General features: G+C 40.9%; 1 protein-coding gene and 1 pseudogene across 1 annotated transcript in view; both read right to left on the bottom strand.

Annotated features, from left to right (window-relative positions):
* Nucleotides 1-1,168: 1,168 nt before the first annotated feature.
* The window catches only part of LOC124775567 (KAT8 regulatory NSL complex subunit 2-like), a 68,790-nt gene continuing 52,546 nt past the window's right edge, over nt 1,169-17,412 (bottom strand). Inside the window, exon 2 of the mRNA XM_047250396.1 lies at nt 1,169-1,243. Coding sequence (XP_047106352.1) covers nt 1,169-1,243 — 75 coding nt within the window. The remainder of the gene's footprint in view (nt 1,244-17,412) is intronic.
* On the bottom strand, nt 7,606-7,723 carry LOC124778087 (annotated as a pseudogene).

Below are 17,412 nucleotides of genomic sequence, written 5' to 3' on the forward strand. Positions count from 1 at the left end.
AAAGCCTGTTTGTAATTACAAGTTCTAAAATATTTCCATTGTGTCTTTGAACTACCTGTTCATAGAAGCTTTTAGAGAATATGTTCAGAACTGCTTCATGAGACTATCTATTCATACCACCTGCAATGAATCCATAGATGTTTTAGTCTATGCTTGGTAGGTTAAAGCTGCTTGGTAGGTTAAAGCTGTCTCCAATTAGTATTGCATGATTGACATACTTCTGCACTATTGAGCATAGACTTTCTTTGAATGGTTCTACTACTACTGTTACAGTGGAATTGGGTGGCTGGTAAAAAACCTCATGATTAACTTGAGGCCAGGTAAGCCAGTTACTCATATCCAGACAACTTTCCACTCATACTTAATTTTGACATCAGCAGACACAATATTTTTATTGATAGCAATGAACACCTCCATCCCTATGATGTCTCTCTTCTCAGTAAGCGTTCCATGTCTCTTCTTTATAATGCGTCCAGTTCTTTGTTCCTACTACCTTAAGAGGGTGGCAGATTTCCAGGAAGGTGGTAAATTCAGGGACTTTGTTATGAATACTTCAGCAATTAGTGTTAAAATATTAACATCTGAAATGTCTTTACTTTGTACACAGTCTGATTTTGTTCTCTTCATATCAACGGGAAAGCATTCCTCAAAAGGCCTCAGACTATCGCTTAGCCTAAAAACATTTGCACTCTACATGAACTTTGCCTGCCAATGTTGTTTAGTGTTTTGATATTTAAATTTCCTTTGAAGTCTTTGCATTTTGCTTGGAGAGCTTCAGGGAACACTGATACATTCTCACATGATGCTCTTGATCACCCAAATTCTGATGATCAAGGTAACCTAGCATACTTATTAGGCCCTGGGGTAACTGTATTTTGTAGACATTGCTGTCTTGCTAATAAGTCACAGGTAATGAGAAGAGCTAACTTAATCTTACTATCCTAACTTAAGTACTGAGCCTTAGAGATTGCCTTCCACCTTTCTCCTGATTTGGAATAGAAAACAGCAACTACTGAGCTACTCAGTTCACCCAGACTGATTTAGAAGATTACTTTATTTTCTTACAAACTCAATACAATATTTCAGACAATGGTCTACATAAAGTAGTTGAAAATTTCCTCTGAACATGTTTTTGATAAACATAAAAAATTCAAATATCTATCATATCTTAAACTTTTTCTGTCTGCATGGGTGTAGGTTCATTATCATTTATTTTGTCTGCAACCACCACAGTTTCAGTGACCTAAAAGAACAAAATAAATGTAAATTCTAATAAGGCTACTGCAAATGAAAAATACAGGTATGTAAATATCAGTATGCAGCTTACAGTCACTACCCAAAGAAACCAAAGCAAGAGGGGTGTGACCAACACAGCTACTAATTGTTTACTACTTAACTAGTTCTAGGTTATTATATTTATTTTGCTGGCCTTTGCATAGCTGTTGCCAAATTCCATTGTTATCTTCTATATTTCATGTAATTGATTAATAATATCTTCTTTGTGTTGCTGCTACATCTACTATCACTTTCTCACCTGCACCTGGTGAGGAAATTCTCTCTCTCTCTCTCTCTCTCTCTCTCTCTCTCTCTCTCTCTCACACACACACACACACACACACACACACACACACACACACACACACTCACAAGGGGTCCATAACTATTAAAGTTCTAGTGTAGGAAGAGAATCACTGCTCAGATTGATATCAAATTTGAGCAGCATGCTATTGATGCAGGGTGAAACATCATGGAATGAAAAAACAATTAACAAAAATTTGACCAATATGTGACACTGAATGTGTCAAAATATGCATATCAAGAGATGTGTGGCACATGGCTGTTCACCAGTTTGTGTCTGAGATGCCCAACATAACTGTCTCCATGAAGGAATCCTACACTGTTGGTAAAGCTCTTTTACGAGAAAGGTGACTGTTGGCCATTGGCCCTCCAGAAGCTCCAGGTGCTCAAGGGTATGAAAAAAAAAGGCATTGATCCAATGTCTGCTAAGGGTTTGGGGAAAATGATTACAAAATTTGAGAAGACAGGTTCCTTTGAAGTGCAATGTGGCAGAGGGAGGAAGCCAATTGATCCAACACTTGTCAAAGATGTTGCCACATCATTACAGGAGGGGCTGAGCGATGATGTGCAAACATGCAATGCACAGGACATTGCCTGAACTTTAGACATACCTGCGAGCACAGTATATAAAGTGCTGTGAAACATGCCGCTTTGCTATCCATACAAAATCACCCATGTTCAGGGATTGCTTCCTGCTGACCTGCCACCAAGACAAACATTCACTGTGGAATATCTTTTTTGGGTGGCAGTGGACGATGAATGGCCATTGAACATTCTGTGGAAATAGCCCATTTCCATCTCCAAGGACACATCAGTACACAGAATTGCAGAATATGGGCAACCGAAAATTTCCGCACACATTAACCAGTTTCATTACACTCTGCAAAGGTGACTATGTGGTGTGAGTTGATGGCATCATTTATAATAGGGCTCGATTTTTTTTTTGAGGAGATAAGTCCTGTGGGTCCTCTTACCCATGCCATCACTGGTAAATGTTATGAGAGACTTTTGCATTCGACTGTCATTCCAACACTGAATGTGTGTGTAGGATCATTTTTATGCAAGATGGCACTTCTCTGCTCATTGCACAGCCATTGAAGTGGCTGCTGCATTTCAGAAATGCAGCTATCATTTCCCTGTAGCCTCACTGTCCAGATTCCTGATCTTAATCCACGTGACTTCTGACTGTGGGGTTACCTGAAAGATATTGTGTTCAGTGTTCCAATTACAAACATATCTGAACTGAAGGCATGCAGTCTGACATGCATTCTAAACATGGCCCGCTCAAGACTCATAAATGTTTGCAGTTTCTTGATCTCAACTTAGTGGCAGAAAACGGTGGACAGCATATTGGATATGTCTTGCACTAGTCTCATGACAATTAGAAAGCAATGGCATTTTGGCCCCAGTATAATTAAAAACTACTGTCACTTTGCTTTTTATGTGGTTTTCAGCCTCAGGACAATTAAAAACCAATTTTTCCCGTCCCATGTGGATCAGTCTTAGTGTGGTGGACAGGCTTACCTAACTAACACTGTCACAACTGTTGACTGCTGAACTTGTGCAGTCATGCTCATTGGACAGTGCAGATGGTGTAATGTGCAAACTCAACCCATAATCATCACGTTGCATTTCATGACATTTCCCACCTGCATCAATAATATGCTGTTCCAGTTTGACATCATTCTGAGCACCGTTTCTCTTGAAACTTTAACTATAATTCTACTGCATTGTCTCAAGAACCCTAAATGCTTTAGTTGTACCATGTGTAACACAAATATCTGCATATAATACCATAACTATGTAATTAGTTCAATAGGAATGCTGTACTTCATGATTACAGTAAATTAGACTTCTGAAATTAACATACTTCCTCTGTACAGGTATTTTTGGGTGTTTGATCTTCATTAGGAAAGACATTGCTGCAGTTTTCTGGATAAAATACTACTCGTTCAATGTTTTTGTTTTTTTTTCCCAACATGATTTTGAATGTGTACTGTTAATGCCAGAGCTGGAAAACATAGGAAAACTGAGGTTTAATGTCCCATCAACAACTAGGTCATTAGAGATAAAGCACAAGCTCAAAATTTTTGAAGTATGGGGAAGGAAATTAGCCCTGTCTTTCCTGAGGAACCATTCTAGCATTTGCCTGGAGTGATTTAGGCAAAAAGTGCAAAACCTAAATCTGGCTGGATGCAGATTGGAACTGCCATCCTCCCAAATGTGAGTCCAGTGGTTAACCACTGCACCACTCACTCAATCCATACTGGAGAAGTAGCTTGGATGAAGAAGTGTACTGCAACTTGTTTCTTCTTTTTCTTCTTCTTCTTCTTCTTCTGTAGCACTATGGGCCTTGGTGAACCACGGCTTCTTCAATATTCCTCCACATGTTGTGGTTGTTTGCTGTTCTTTTCCATGCCTAGACTCCCATACTGGTGAGATTCATTATTAGGTCATCAATCCATCTTCTTCTAGGTCTCCCTTTTTGCCTAGCTGAATGGATGACACCTTTCATCATTTTCTTTGGAATTCTGTTCTCTGCTATTCTGTCCTAGCCATCATATTCACTGTTCTTTCACAAATTTTACTGTGTTCCTACCTTGTATTAATACTTGTAATTTGGCATTGTAGTGTATCTTCTGTTCAAAGGTTCTTAGTGCATTTTTACCATGTTCTGTCAACATCCATACCTCTGACCTGTATGTGATAACTGGGCAAAGTAAGGAGTTATATATCAGTAGTTTTGTATTTCTTTTAACAAGGCTATTTCTGAAAAGTAACATATTTATAAAGTAAGCTCTGTTTCCTGCTTTTATTCTTTAACTTTTATAGTTTTCCTGTACTTTTATCACTTGTTATTAGAGCTCCCAAGTAGTTAAAAGAGGACACTCCTTCAAAGAATTTCCCATTGATGTTTAGTTTTTCAGGGGTTCTTCCAGCTTCATATTGTGGCATTACTACCCATTTTGTTTTGGTATCATTTACTACGAGGCCAGTTTTTAATGCTTCTGTTTCTATTGCCTGGTATATTTCTTGGAGTGTATAGATATTTCTTCCTACAGTAGCTATGTCATTGGTGTATGCACATATGTGGATAGTTTTCATAAACATGGTGCCTCTTTTGTGAATTTTATTTACTACGCTATGCAGGTTTGTATTTAATAGGACAGTGGGGTGACTATCACATTGCTTCATGTCTTCATCAAAGTCAAAGCTTTCACTTGTTCTGCTAAAACTCTTTACATTTGCTCTTGTCTCTGTCATTGTCATTCTGGTTGGATACCAGGGTTAGGTGGAGACAAGGGACTTATAGAGAAAAGTAGATATTATAAATTGATTTTTTCTGCTATAATGGCTTCTGGCTAGCAGTAATGATAGACTGTTCATGGGATACTGACTCTGATGTTCTGGCCAAAGGTACAGGGTGTAGAAGACTTGAAAATATTGAAGTGGATGTCTTGCCACCTTGAGGGTACAGCCTAACTTTCTTCCACTAGGCAAACTTGCTGATCGACATATGCACTGCAGTGAACACTGTGAGCTGCTTCTACTTTGTTCCTGCTCAGGCACGGCTCATGGTTTCTATACTGGGGAAGGGTGCAGCATTTGTCGATCGGAGCCAACATAGACCTCGGGTTATGCTACAGATTAGTCTGACATAAACTACTAAGAATTCAGGGGGAGGGGGTGGGCAGATCACTCTCTACCCATAATTTTACGTACTGTATCTTCTATAATCAGGTATTAAATATCATTAGAAGCTAACTTCGAGTTAAAATCTTTGGTTAGTGTTTTTATACGTCATCATTACATTTTCTGACACTTTGCAGCAAATCATATGAAAAGACGCGTTTCGGAGAGCTCTTTAATGTGGGTCTGGATGCACTAAGTTCATTCACTTTCATCCTATGGCCGTGTTCCAAGTTTTTACCTATTAAATTGCACACTGAATTCATATTGCGCTTGTTTCACACTCGCGGTATGTCGCAGATATTCACCAGCAAGTAAAACTCACTAAAATCTTGCAAAATATACTCCGAAAAAGAAACTTGTTAATATCACACGGTATCAACCAAAGCAGTCAGCATCAGCAAGCAAGGAAAGTAAAGTAACGGGACAAACTTCGCGCACTTTGTCCTCTACCCACTTATGAAACTCTCGCTAGATGGCAGTACGGGTATGTTACTGTAGTGTAGTGCACTCTGGCGGGATATTTCCAAACTTATTCTAAATGTGGATAAAATAGCCAATGGCAGAAACAAAACTACTATGTAAAACATTATCAAAACAATAATACTAAACGTCGATTAATGACGCATCGAAGCGTAGTAGAGATGTGCAGAGACAGAGATTGGATAGCGAAGTTTCGGCCACTCTACATTCCTTTATTACATAGATAGTGGAACCTGAAAAATGTGTGGTGGTTGGTATGACACCCTTAGGCTGCAAGCTCTGAGCCTTCGGGTCGCCCATAAAGAGCAGTACTATGTAGATGCCACGCCCCCAAACCGCTACTACATGCAGCTTACGGACGTTCCAAGACGCAGCCTAAACACTACTAACCGTTCAGAAAACATCTATCGATACAAAAAGTTCCAAAAACGTTGACCGTCCTTATTTTAATCGGAATGGGAAATATGCGAAATTCGTCCTGATAATTTAAATTATGTAATACGTTCTTGCGAAATTTACTTTAACATATATTTTGGGGCGGCTCCGCCTCAGAGCCTTTAATTACGAGCCGCGCCTCTTCCTGCTGAACTATTGTGAGATAGAAGGGCTATCTGGAAAGTTATCTCCGTTAAGCAATAAATATAAGAGGCAGTCAAATGAAAATGATACAGTTGGAAAAAAATATAAGTATACTGTTTATTATTTCAAAATTAAGTTAACACACTTGACCCACTGTGAGACAAGATGCTCAATGCCTTCATGGAAAAATGTTTTCAATTATCTGTGGAACCGTGATTGTACCCAGGCATGCATCTCTTCTTCTGAGGCAAATTGACATCCACAAATGTCTTTCTTCAGGACAAAAAAAAATGTTGCCAAGGTTGTTTCATGTACACTGCAGAAATTTTACTGGAAAGCCCTTTTCACAGCCTCCCACAGTTCCAATCTCTCCCAATGTGATTTCCATATTTGTGGAGTCCTGAAGAAAGACATTTGTGGATGTCAATTTGCTTTGGAAGAAGATGTGCTTGCCTGGGTACAGTCATGGTTCCCTAGGGCAGCTTCACACATTTCTCCATGAAGGCATCACCATCTTGTCTCACAGTGGGATAAAAATATTGTCAGTTATAGCTTTTACTTTTGAAATAGTGAACAGTATACTTACTTCTTTCCATCTGTCCCATTTTCATTTGACTGCTCATTATAAAATACAGGAATAATTTAAGCAAATTTATTAGAAAAAATCTAGAAATTATACCTTTTTACTACTTTTCTACTTGCTCACCATTCAAATTTAACAATATGGCAGATTCCCCCTGTTTGAAATTCTGCTGTCTGAGTTTGCAGCCAGCCCAACAATCACAGAACTAGTAGATCCTAGTTTTTATAGTCATGAGCTCATGCAAAACACTCCAAGAAATATATGAAATGTTGTCTGACAGCTAAGATATTGTGAAATGTTGTCCTTCATGGACTGTTTGTCAGTTTTGTGTTCCAGTTCATTGTTGACTATAGATAAATGACCACATGTGTCCCATAATTAACATTCATCCTATTTGATACTAAAAGCTATGTTACATAATGGAATTGGCAGAATTTTCAGTTATAACATTCATTTTGCAACACTAAAAAAAGACAAGACTAAACTCCTCCCAAACAGGCCTTGAAGGCCCAACAGTACCGACCGGCTGCTGTGTCATCCTCAGCCCATAGGCGTCACTGGATGCGGATACGGAGGGGCATGTGGTCAGCACACCGCTCTCCCGGCCGTATGTCAGTTTCCGAGACCGGAGCCGCTACGTCTCAATCAAGTAGCTCCTCAGTTTGCCTCACAAGGGCTGAGTGCACCTCGCTTGCCAACAGCGCTAGGCAGACCGGATGGTCACCCATCCAAGTGCTAGCCCAGCCCGACAGTGCTTAACTTCGGTGATCTGACGGGAACCGGTGTTACCACTGCGGCAAGGCCGTTGGCTTTTGCAACACCACTGTAGGTAAATGAGAAGCAATGTGGTGGGTTACTTGCTATCAGAGCTCTAAGCACACTGACCTACTGCATGAGCCAGTCTGTTCCATCATTCCCCTTACTTTTTGTGCTCCATGAAAATGATGGGGAATTTCCAGAAAATCCTTGTACATATAACTCAACTTTCTATTGGTACATCCCTAATGGATATTGTTGGGCATGACATTATTACTGTTGATTACTACCATCATGTGACAGAACTTGACTGGTGTTACATTTAGTTATAGCACATTAACTTCTTATTAATTATGCTATTTGTATTTTCCTTTCTAGTTTTTACTACACTAATTTTACTCATCTCCATCATAATGCGTATTTCTGCATGGTCATGTTCTACTGAGCTGTTGCAGTGCGCTTATTACTGTGTGTTTCTGTGATCATTATTTGCAACAATGAAGACTAGATTGGTTACTAGCAAAACAGTGGCAGAGGTTCAAACTTTTAACATGTGCCCCATGTCAGCATCCAGTACAGCATTTCAGAATATTCAAACAGTAGTGACATTTACTTCAGGAACTGACATACCAAGAAAAGCAGAACAATTAGACCTCAACATAAACAATTTGACTGCGAATCGCAAATCACAGACTGAATCAACATTTTACTGCCTTGCAGGATTAGAAAACATCATAAATTGCAAGCAGTGAAAGTAAATACAGTAAAAAATCAGATTAGATGTAAAAAAATCAAACACAATCAGTTAAAAATGATAAACTTATAAATGTAGGCTCTTAGTTCCAGCATTCCTTTCCTGCTGACAAACAATAGTTCACAAAGCTATGGATCAGAGGAGGTAAGTTAAGAGCAATTACTTTCTTCTCTATGGCTTGAAGGAGCTACACATCTAAAATAAATACAGACAAAAAATGCAAAACAAATTAATATTAAAACAGTAAAAGCAAAAAATTGTTAAAAATCTGCATAAATGTACAGAAAATAACCAGTTAAAAATGGAAGAAATTATGTTAGAGCCTACCAGAGTATTTAACTAAGTCTTCCTATCTAAGACTTAAAGAAGTTGTTAGTTAGGAAAACAGTATTTGATAGGGCAATTGATTCCCTTAGGCTCACGTTCCAAAATAAAGGGAAATTTCACAGTAAGGCTGTGGACTGATGATTCACTAGATACTCTTCCAATATGTGGCATGTGGACAGTTGTACACCAGAAGCACCATAGGCTGGTGGCTCCTTTTGGGGACACCTGTTTGCACATTCCAAGAAGACTCTCGGATGAACAAAAGCCTTAAAAAACGAGATGTGCTTTAAAAAATTTGCTTACCAGAGCTGTGTCTAAGGTATTTAAACATATTTAGTATCTAAGTAATTTTGTTTTAAATCCCTTATGTGCCTAATAATGTCAATTTATAATCAAATATGAGACCCAGAACAGTGTTCCTCATTATCATTGTAGGTGGACTTAAAAGGTTGTAAATGGGGAAATGAAGTCCATGTACTAAGATGAAAATGCTTAATGTGTTTCCTTGTGGTACACCATTCACATTTTCAAACCAGTATGACAGGATTTTCCTGACTTTGTATCTTAAACAGTGTACACCAGGAAGAACCATATGAAGATGAATGGACATCCCCAGAAATCCAAATTGTGGAGCTGTCTGGGGATGTTACTTCTCCAGGTAGTGTCACTGACTTCTCAAGATTGACAAAGTTACCTATGAGGTGTTATTACAGAAATGCCTGTTGTACACCATCCTCCAGCTAGGTCAGGCTATCAGTGGTGCAGTGATATATCCTGAACTCAGGCTGGAAACAGCTAAGAAACTACTTGAATTTGAGAAACTAAGCGAGACATCAGATCAGCACCTATTCCAAGGTCTTCCCATAATTTCATAGGAGGGATTAGGATGACTTCTCACCATGGATTAAGCCTACAATCTGTCTCTTAAATCCAGGTGAACAGGGTAATGAAAATTTCATTTGCTTTCCCTGTAAAATGCTGCAGCAAGGTGCGGTGCTGTTTGTCATGCCCAAGTGGTACATCACAAGCTGCAGACAATGTCAAATCCAATTCCCACATGCAGAAGGAGTTATGAAATTATTCATGGCTGGAACTGTAGCCCCAACTTACCCTCTCTGTAATAGCTGTATGGTGAGAAGATGGTGGAAGATCCTAGTTAACATCCCTCAGGGGCTCGGCATTGATTTGCTGAGTACAGACCCAGTGACCCCAGGGTAAACGCTGCCAGTCCCCTGTCACTGTAAGCTCTGGACATGCTTCAGCAACCACCATGCAGCGTGATGGTGGAATGTTGTGTGTCACAGGCTGTGTGATGGTGGAATGTTGTGTGTCACGGGGAATGGGGATCTTGACTTAATGGCCTGGATCACAAGGATGGTAAAACCTCTATAAAAAAAAAAAAACCTGAAACTCAAGGCGTGCTGCACGCTGATGAGATTCATGGCTGTTGAGGCGGAACAGTCATTAGCAGACAACCTCTGGTGAACTGGCCACACCTCAGTTGTATAAGGTGTACTCAGGCCCATGGAGCTCTGTCTGAGTGGATGCTTATTTCCCTAGCCACTCATGGGACTGAGATGGAACCCTTAAAACCTTCTTCTTCTCCTCCCAATGGGAATGGTGTACTGCATGGAAGTACTCACACCCATTCATCCAAAAGAATGTGGGAGGCTAGCCCTCATGATAGTAAGAACCAGCAACAGGGCTCATGTGGTTAACAATGAAAATGTGATAAAGAGTTTCTGGTGATAAAGAGGAAGGAAGGTACATTTGAAGAAATTTCCCCCTTCTATACCCATAAGGGTTCGGAAGGACATGCTGTTAAAATAATTGCTTAATGGTTACTTGTGGGTCAAAACTAACAGGTCAAAGCAGTGTAACTTTTAAAGAAATTGCACAGACTGGGTGAATATAGCATCATTGTTGAGATGCACAACTTTCTCAACTCGAGCAAGGGTGCGGTAACGTGCCATGATATCATGAATCTGGACATAGCATAGATGAAACAAGAATGCGCATCCCAGTGGATGGACTGTGCAGAGCAACAAATATGAAGGAATAACAGAGAAACTGGAAAGACGGTCACTTGAGTTGCCACATTCAATTCTCCATCCCTGCCTGAACATATTATGGCAGGGATCCTTCAATTTACAGTTGCCTTCACATACCAAACCCTACATGGTGCTATAAATGCTAGTGATCTGGCAATACAATCATGAGTTGTGGAGGTGAAGCGAACTGTGGGAAGCATGGGAAAGCAGCCCTTGACGACAGGACTGACTGACCATCTCCAGCGAGCTGCATCAACTGCTCTGGGAGCCATCAAATTTGGAGCTGAGACTGCCCTGTTTTCACCAAGGAAAGTGAAATACAGAAAATAAAAGTGGCCAAGCAGATCCTCTGTGCTGAAGCCAAAAAAGAAAAAAATATAAGGTGATGAAACTCCTGTCTTTGCCACTTCATATTCTTCCATGATGCAGAAACCTGTTCCCAAGTTGGACATGTTGACGCAGATGACGTCCAGCATGCCTGTATCCACCACAAGCACCTGTACTTGCAAGTTTGCATGCCATGGAAGAAAGTGTAAGGACAAAGCAATACAGGCACTGCAACAGGGAAGACCAACAACAGTTCTACAGTGAGCATCCAGAAGGTACATGAAAAGCAATGTTCATCCTTGAAGGGACAGGTTGCAGGGAAAGGATCCCAATGTTCAGGTCAAAAGCTGTCCCCAGCACCATCAGACGTCATTCTGACATGTCTGACTGATAAGGAGGACATCATTGAGTTAGATGCCTCAGATCCAGGCAGTCTCTGCACTCTCCCTCACTGTACAAGTGCTTCACCTTCCTGATGCAAAGATAGGGGTAAACTAAAACTATGCTGGTGAAATGGCTCTCATACTGTAGTGGAACTTGAGTGAATTCAGGACTCATCCTGAAATTCTTGCACAAGTATTACCCTTGTGTCAACAAGAAACACATTTTAAAGATACAGATGTCCCTGTGCTACAAGCCAAGGGAGGGGTCACAGTGTTTGTCACTAATGCACATCAGTCCTCCGCTCTGCCCATGAGTACTGATGTGCAGGCAGTTACTGCTGAAATTCAAGTGTATAAGAGGATCACTGTTTGCTCACTGTATTTAATAATCAACAAGGTGCAGTAGTCCCAGATCTTATAGAAAAACTCTCCTGACCATTTCTCCTCCTGGGATATTTCAATTCCCATCAAGTTTTGTGGGGTTTTACCTCTACTTGCCCTCAGGGTTAGGCTTTGGTGAGCCTCATGACATCTCATGAGCTGTGTATCCTCAACATATACATCTACGTGATTACTCTGCTAGTTACAATTAAGTGTCTGTGGCAGGTGGTTCAATGAATCACCTTCAAGTTGTCTCTACCGTTCCACTCTCAAACGGCACACGGGAAACATGAGCACTTAAATTTTTCTGTGCGAGCCCTGATTTCTCCCATTTTTTCGTGATGATCATTTCTTCCTATGTAGGTAGGTGTGAACAGGATGTTTTCGCAATCGGAGGAGAAAACTAGTGATTAAAATTTCATGAGAAGATCCCATCGCAATGAAAAATGCCTTTCTTTTAATGATTGCCACTCCAATCCACATATAATGTCTGTCACACTATCTCCCCTATTTCATGATAATACACAACAAGCCACCCTTCTTTGAACTTTTTCGATGTCATCCGTCAGTCCCACCTGATGGAGATCCCACACCGCACAGCAATACTCCAGAATAGGGTGGACAAGTGTGGTGTAAGCAGTATCTTTAGTAGATCTAATGCACCTTCTAAGTATTCTGCCAATGAATCACAGTCTCTGATTTGCTCTACCCACAACATTATCTATTTGATCGTTGCTATTTAGCTTACTTGTAGTTGTAATCCCTAAGTATTTAGTTGAATTTATAATCTTCAGATTTGTGTGACTTATCACATAATTGTCATTTAGTGGATTTCTTTTAGGACTCACGTGAATAACTTCACACTTTTCTTTTTTCAGGGTCAATTGTCACTTTTTGCACCACACAGATATCTTATCTAAATCATATGGCAGTCGTTTTGGTCATCTGATGGCTTTACAAGACAGTAAATGACAGCATCATCTGCAAATAATCTAAGAGGGCTACTCAGATTGTCTCCTGTCATTAACATAGATCAGGAACAATAGAGGTCCTGTAACACTTCCTATGGGAACGCCGGATATTACTTCTGTTTTACTCGATGACTTTCTGTCTACTACTATGAACTGTGATTTTTCTGACAGGAAATCATGAATCCAGTCACGCAACTGAGGTGATATTCCATAGGCACACAGTTTGGTTAGAAGATGCTTGTGAGGAATGGTGTTGAAAGCCTTCTGGAAATCAAAAAAATGTGGAATCAATTTGATAACCCCTGTCGATAGCATTCATTGCTTCATGCGTATAAAGAGCTAGTTGTGTTTCACAAGAATGATGTTTTCTGAATCCGTGCTGACTAAGTGTCAATAAATCCTTTTCTTCAAGGTAATTCATAATGTTCGAATACAGTATATGTTCCAAAACCCTACTGCAAATCGAATTAGTAATATGGGCCCATAATTCAGCACATTACTCCTATTTCCCTTTTTGGGTATTGGTGTGACTTGAGCAATTCTCCAGTCTTTAGGTACGGAACTTTCTGTGAGCAAGCAGTTGTATATAATTGCTAAATATGGAGCTATTGCATCAGCATACTCTGAAAGGAACCTGATTGGTATACAATCTGGACCGGAGGCCTTGCCTTTATCAAGTGATTTAAGCTGCTTTGCTACACTGAGGATATCTACTTCTATGTTTCTCATCTTTGCAGTTGTTCTTGATTGGAATTCAGGAATATTTGCTTTGTCTTCTTTGGTGAAGGAGTTTTGGAAAACCGTGTTTAATAACTCTGCTTTAGTGGCAGTGTCATAAGTGACTTCACTGTTGTTATCATGCAGTGAAGGTACTGATTTGCATCTTGCCACTGGTGTGCTTTATGTATGACCAGAATCTCTTTGGGTTTTCTGCCAGATTCCAAGACAGAGTTTCATTCTGGAAATTATTAAAAGCATCTCACATTGAAGTATGCACTATATTTCGAACTTCTGCAAAACTTTGCCAGTCTTGGGGATTTTGTGTTCTTTTAAATTTGGCATGCTTTTTTCATTGCTTCTGCAACAGCGATCTGACCCGTTTTGTGTACAATGAGGGGATCAGTACCATCACTTATTAATTTATGTGGTATATATCTCTCAATTGCTGTCAATACTATCTCTTTGAAATCATTCCACAACTTTTTTATGCTTACATCATCAGGTCAGAAGTAGTGGAGAGTCTCTCTTAAAAAGGCATTAATAGCATTTTTATCAGCTTTTTTTAAATAGATATACTTTGTGTTTCTTTTAGATGGTTGTGGGTGTTACAGTATTCAGCCTAGCAGTAACTGCCTTGTGGTCACTAATCCATATATTAATCATTATACTCACTATTTGTCCAAGATTATTTGTTGCTAAGAAGTCAAGTATGCTTTTGCAACCATTTGCGCTTCGAGTGCGCTCATGAACTAATTGTTCAAAATAATTTTCTGAGAAAGCTTTCAGTACAATTTTGGATGACATTTTATGCCTGCCACCGGCTTTAAATGTATAATTTTTCTAGCTTGTCAAGGGTAGATTGAAGTCGCCACCAACTATAATTGTATGAGTGGGGTACCTATTTGAGATAAGACTCAAGTTTTCTTTGCACTGCTCAGCAACTATATCTTCTGAGTGGGGGGGAGGGGGGCAGTAAAATGATCCACTTATTAATTTAGTCCATTTGTCAAGTATAATCTCCACCCATACTATTTCGCAGGAACTATCTAATTCAGTTTCACTACAAGGTAAACTACTTCTGACAGCAATAAATACTCCATCACCTACTGTATTTAATATATCCTTTCTGAATACTGTTAGGTCATTTGAAAAAAATTCAGATGAACTTATTTCTGGCTTTAGCCAGCTTTCTGTACCTATAACTATTTGAGCTTGCTTTCTATTAGGGCTTGGAGCTCTGGTTCTTTCCCAACACAGCTATGACAATTTACAACTACAATACCGATCATTTCTACAACTACCTTACTGTGTTTTATCTGCCCCCTTTTAGACAGATACCCTTCCTGTGGTTTCCTGAGACCCTCTAACCAAAAAAAAACTGCCCAGTCCCTTCCACACAGCACCTCCTACCTGTGTAGCCATTTCCTGTGTGTAATGGATTCATAACCTATTAAACAGAACCCGGAAACCCACCACCCGATGGCACAGGTCAAGGAATCTGCAGCCTACATGATCACAGAACTGCCTGAGCCTCTGATCCAGCCCCTCCACTCAGTTCTGTACCAAAGGACCACAGTCAGTTCTGGCGACAATGCTGCAGATAGTGAGCTCCGCCTTAATCTTGCAAGAAAGACTGGCAGTCTTTACCATTTCTGGTAGCTGCCTGAAACCAGAGAGAATCTCCTCCGATCCAAAGTGACACACATCATTGGTACTGACATGGGCCACCACCTGCAGTTGGCTGCACCCCATACTCTTCATGGCATCGGTATGCACATGGAGTGCACACTGGCTTCCTTCCCTTCCTTGGCAGCCATTTTACTAAGGGGCCCCATTATGTGCCTAATGTTGGACCTCCCAACTACCAGGAAACCCACCCTCTGTGAATGCCCCAGCCTTGTGGGCCGAGAAGCTTCCTCTGGAACAGGGTGGGTGACTGTTTCCAGCTCAGAGACCTCATCAGCCACAGATAATGCCTGAAACCTGTTTGTCAAACAAACCGGGGAGGCCGTATGATTGGCTCCTCGGAAACTATTTCGCTTCCTGCCAGACCTTGGAATGATCTCTCATTTGACCACATGTGAGAGGCCAACCTCAGTGCAGGCAGTACCCGGGGCAGTCACAGCAGTGGACCGATTGGGGGACATGTGGATCGTGTTCGATGTCCCTTGCATCCCCGCATCTGAACCCTCACAGTGATGCCCCTTGGCAGCAGCCTCAAGCTGTGTAATGGAAGCCAACACTGCCTGGAGCTGTGAGCGAAAGATCACCAACTCAGCTCGCATCTGTACACAGCAATCACAGTGCGTGTCCATTACTGAAGTCACTCCTGTTTGAAACTTGTAAAAAATATGTAATAAACGAATGGTGTACTCACCTTATTAGCAGCAGGAACTCGAGTGGCTCTGTCACTGATGGTCTAAGCGACATTGAGCTGTTCTAAGCAAAACAAACAAAAGACTGTATGATACAAGGGTCAGTACAAGGGTACTCACACTCATTTCTGTACTGCTACTGTGTCATTCTCAGACATTGACCCCTCTTTCACTCTTCTGCCCTCACAGACTCCAGTTCAGTGTGAGATCATTGATGAACTTCATTCCAGTGACCACTTTCCACTCTGCATTCACCTACAGGATGGAGCACTACCTGAAGAGAAGCACCAATATGGATGGTCAGCAGGGCTAACTGGATGCTGTTCAGCCAGTTAGCTGTGTTCAAACATCACAGTAGCCTAAAAGGTGGGTGGACCACATCACATGAGTGATTCAACATGCTGCTGACCTATCCATCCCAAAGTCCTCATGTGACCTGTACCTTGGTGGAGAGATGAGTGCCGTTCAGCAACCCAGGACAGGTGTGCAGCTCTTTGACATTTTAAATGCCGACTGACAGCAGGCAACCTCAGGGTGTTTTGAGTCATGAGGGCAAGGCTCAATGCATCATTAGGCAGAGGAATAAAAGGTCATGGCAAGCGTTCCTGGACTCCATCAACCATTCCACTTCTTCTACAAAAGTATGGGAAAGCAACTGCAGGATTTCTGGTAAACACAGTTGTTTACCAATAGCAGCAGTGTTGAAACACGGGTGGCTCCAAACAACACCCGGAGACTTCGCTCAGACACTGGTCAAGCAGTTTGCAAAAACTACTGCCAATCCAAGTCAGGATCCGGGGTTTCATCACTACCATGCAACTGTAGAGAGGGGCAATTTGGACTTCAGATCAAACAGTTCTGAGGACTGCAACTTCCCTTTCTCCATGAGGGAGCTGGAATCTATCTGAGACTCATGACACTGCACCCGGTCGCAACCAGATCTGTTACTGCATGCTTTGACATTTACCAGCGGTATCAAAGGAAATCCTCCTCGAATGTTTTTATCTCATATGGCAGACAGGCAACTTCTGTTCTCCGCATTCCACCAGGGGCAGGTGGTCTTCATATAAGGTCTAAAGATTTTAGATTGGAGGCATCAGATGCGCAGTGGGTCATGTTTGTAAAGTGATTAGTTCCTCTTTGGACACGATAGCTAAGGAGCCCATTGAGTACCTGATGATGGAAAGTGACTACAGCAGCACATGTGCTTAAAGACAGAGCTCTTTATTTTTACATGAGGCTCCCAATAGGTTTCTGTTGGTGGGGCATGTGATGGCAAAGTTCCATTGTACATTATGTGCATTAAGAAGGTCTCCACCGAAGAGAAAATGTCAGTAGTGTCAGGTTGCATGATGTGATTTTTGTGAGCCTTGTTCTCCAGGGCTTCATTATCAGCACATATAGTAAACTCATGGCCACTCTATGTCGTATGTCCACTATTACAGCAGCTCCTT

Source organism: Schistocerca piceifrons, chromosome 2, assembly GCF_021461385.2.
Source record: "Schistocerca piceifrons isolate TAMUIC-IGC-003096 chromosome 2, iqSchPice1.1, whole genome shotgun sequence".
In the NCBI taxonomy this organism is placed as follows: Eukaryota; Metazoa; Arthropoda; class Insecta; order Orthoptera; family Acrididae; genus Schistocerca; species Schistocerca piceifrons.